General features: G+C 68.0%; 1 protein-coding gene across 1 annotated transcript in view; it reads right to left on the bottom strand.

Annotated features, from left to right (window-relative positions):
• Positions 1-1877, bottom strand: part of LOC103897118 (GRAM domain-containing protein 2-like) — a 3866-nt gene that overhangs the window by 1741 nt on the left and 248 nt on the right. The window contains exons 2-8 of the mRNA XM_019471473.1: positions 1732-1816; positions 1341-1514; positions 1148-1246; positions 940-1011; positions 762-821; positions 396-459; positions 38-109 (exon numbers count right to left, since the gene is read on the bottom strand). Of these exons, the coding sequence (XP_019327018.1) occupies positions 38-109; positions 396-459; positions 762-821; positions 940-1011; positions 1148-1246; positions 1341-1514; positions 1732-1816 (626 nt within the window). The remainder of the gene's footprint in view (positions 1-37; positions 110-395; positions 460-761; positions 822-939; positions 1012-1147; positions 1247-1340; positions 1515-1731; positions 1817-1877) is intronic.

Below are 1877 nucleotides of genomic sequence, written 5' to 3'. Positions count from 1 at the left end.
CAGAAGCTGCGTGGCTTTGCCAAGGGCACCCGCTCACCGCTGCTCAGAGCCAGCGCTGCTGCTTCTTCATCCTCCTCCTCCACTTGCCTTGGCGGCGGGCTCGGCCCATCTGTGTGCAATCGGGAGACGTTCAATGAGTGCCCCAAGACCAGGGAGGGGACTGAGGGTCCTGGGGACCCAGCGGGGCACACTGGGCCACAAGGAGCGGATCCTGCGCTCCCCTGTGCTGCGGGAGATGTTTAGGTGGCCGAGGGCTGCACGGTCCCTCCCGGACCGTGCGTGGCTGAGGAGGGGGACCAGTCAGTAGGGCAGAAACGTGGGTGAGGACACGCGCGCTTGCACAAGCAGGGCTGCGAGCGTGCGAGGAGGGCACAGGCTGCAGGGCGGCCACTCACCCGGCGGCTCCTGGAGGCTGTCGGGCTCTGGGCTGCTCCGCTCCAGGTCCGACTGGCTCGAAGTCTGAAAGAGGACAAGCCCCGGTTGTGGTGCACATCCCCAAGGCACCCGCTCCATGGCCGTGGGGACACGGGTGGGACCCGATGGGACTCGTGCCAGCCCCGAGGAGGGAGCCCTGAGGGTCCTGGGGTCTGCGCGACCCGGGGCTGGGGCTTTTCAACTCCACGTTTCCCTCCGAAAGCCTTCCCAGAGGGGCAGGCACCCACACAGTGTGGGCTGCCGCCACTGCATCTGTCCCAGCCCAGGGGACCGGGGCCGTGCCTCCCTCTGCCAAAATCCTCCTGCTGACCATTTCCCAGCCTTACCAGAGGCTTCCTAAGGATTTCCTTGTTGCTCGGAGAGGCCAGAGGGCTCCAGCCATTGTCCTGGACAAGGGAGAGATGAAGGGGGGTGCTGGGGTGGGGTGCCAGCCATCCCCATGGCCCTGCAATGGGTGGGACAGAGCCCCCACGTGCCCGGCCCCCGGTCCGGCGCAGTGCATACCTGCAGGTGTTTGCAGACTGACTTCAGGAGCTGGTATGTGGCCTCCCGCTGACGCAGCGACACGAAGAGGAACTGCCGGGGAGCGGGAAGAGGGTTTGCGCCAGAGCTGCTCCCTCAGTCATGGCCCAGAGCCCGCTGGCTGCGGGGACCAGGACACCCCAAACAGCCCCGGGCTGAGCTGCCCCCTCACCACCATCCCCACTCTCACCTTCTCCCCCTCGGCCGTGCGGATGCTGAGCGCATTGGGCACCAGGAGAGCCGTGTTGGTCTTCTTGAGGGCCAAGATGGAGGTGACGGGGACCACCGCCTGCGCCAAGGGGGCCAGGCAGTGTCACCATGTCCCTGGCTGCTGCCCGTGCCCCCCGCTGGAGCTGCTGGCCCCGCGCCCGTCCCCAGCCCACCTTGATGTCCTTGAGCAGGAGGCTGGAGTGGAAGCAGACGTGGTGGGAGGAGATGTAGAGGCGGCCATGGTAGGGCACCTCTCTCTGCCAGGCGCAGGAGAAGCATGCCAGCAGCACTTCCCGCTCGGCGAGCTCCCCGAAGGCTTTGTGGTAGCTGGCGGCGCGCTTGCTCAGCTAGGGGGGAGGCCGGGACGTGGGGCCGGCATGGCGTGGTGCTCAGGACAGAGCCCTGGCACCACGGGCACCCCGCAGCCCCCCGCTCCATCGCCACCTCTGCCACGAAACCAGGACAGGCCCTCCCTCGGCACCCGCCTCGTAGAGAGCATCCCACCGGGACTGCGGCGCTGGGGCTGGGGCCCCCCCTCCTGGGCCCTGGTGCCCCGAGACTCACCGACGGGGACAGGTGTCCCTGCCTGCCCGCGGCCACCGCAGCCTGCTCTGTCTCCTTGCAGAAGGAGGGGTCACAGGTTTTGGATCTGGCAGGAAGCAGCAGGCAGGGGTGAGCTGCGGGGCTGCCTGCAGACCCGGCTGTGGCAA

The sequence above is a fragment of the Aptenodytes forsteri genome, unplaced genomic scaffold (assembly GCF_000699145.1).
Source record: "Aptenodytes forsteri isolate BGI_AS27 unplaced genomic scaffold, ASM69914v1 Scaffold274, whole genome shotgun sequence".
Classification (NCBI taxonomy): domain Eukaryota; kingdom Metazoa; phylum Chordata; class Aves; order Sphenisciformes; family Spheniscidae; genus Aptenodytes; species Aptenodytes forsteri.
Note: the sequence above shows the minus strand (reverse complement) of the source record. Positions and strands in the feature narration are given on the sequence as shown.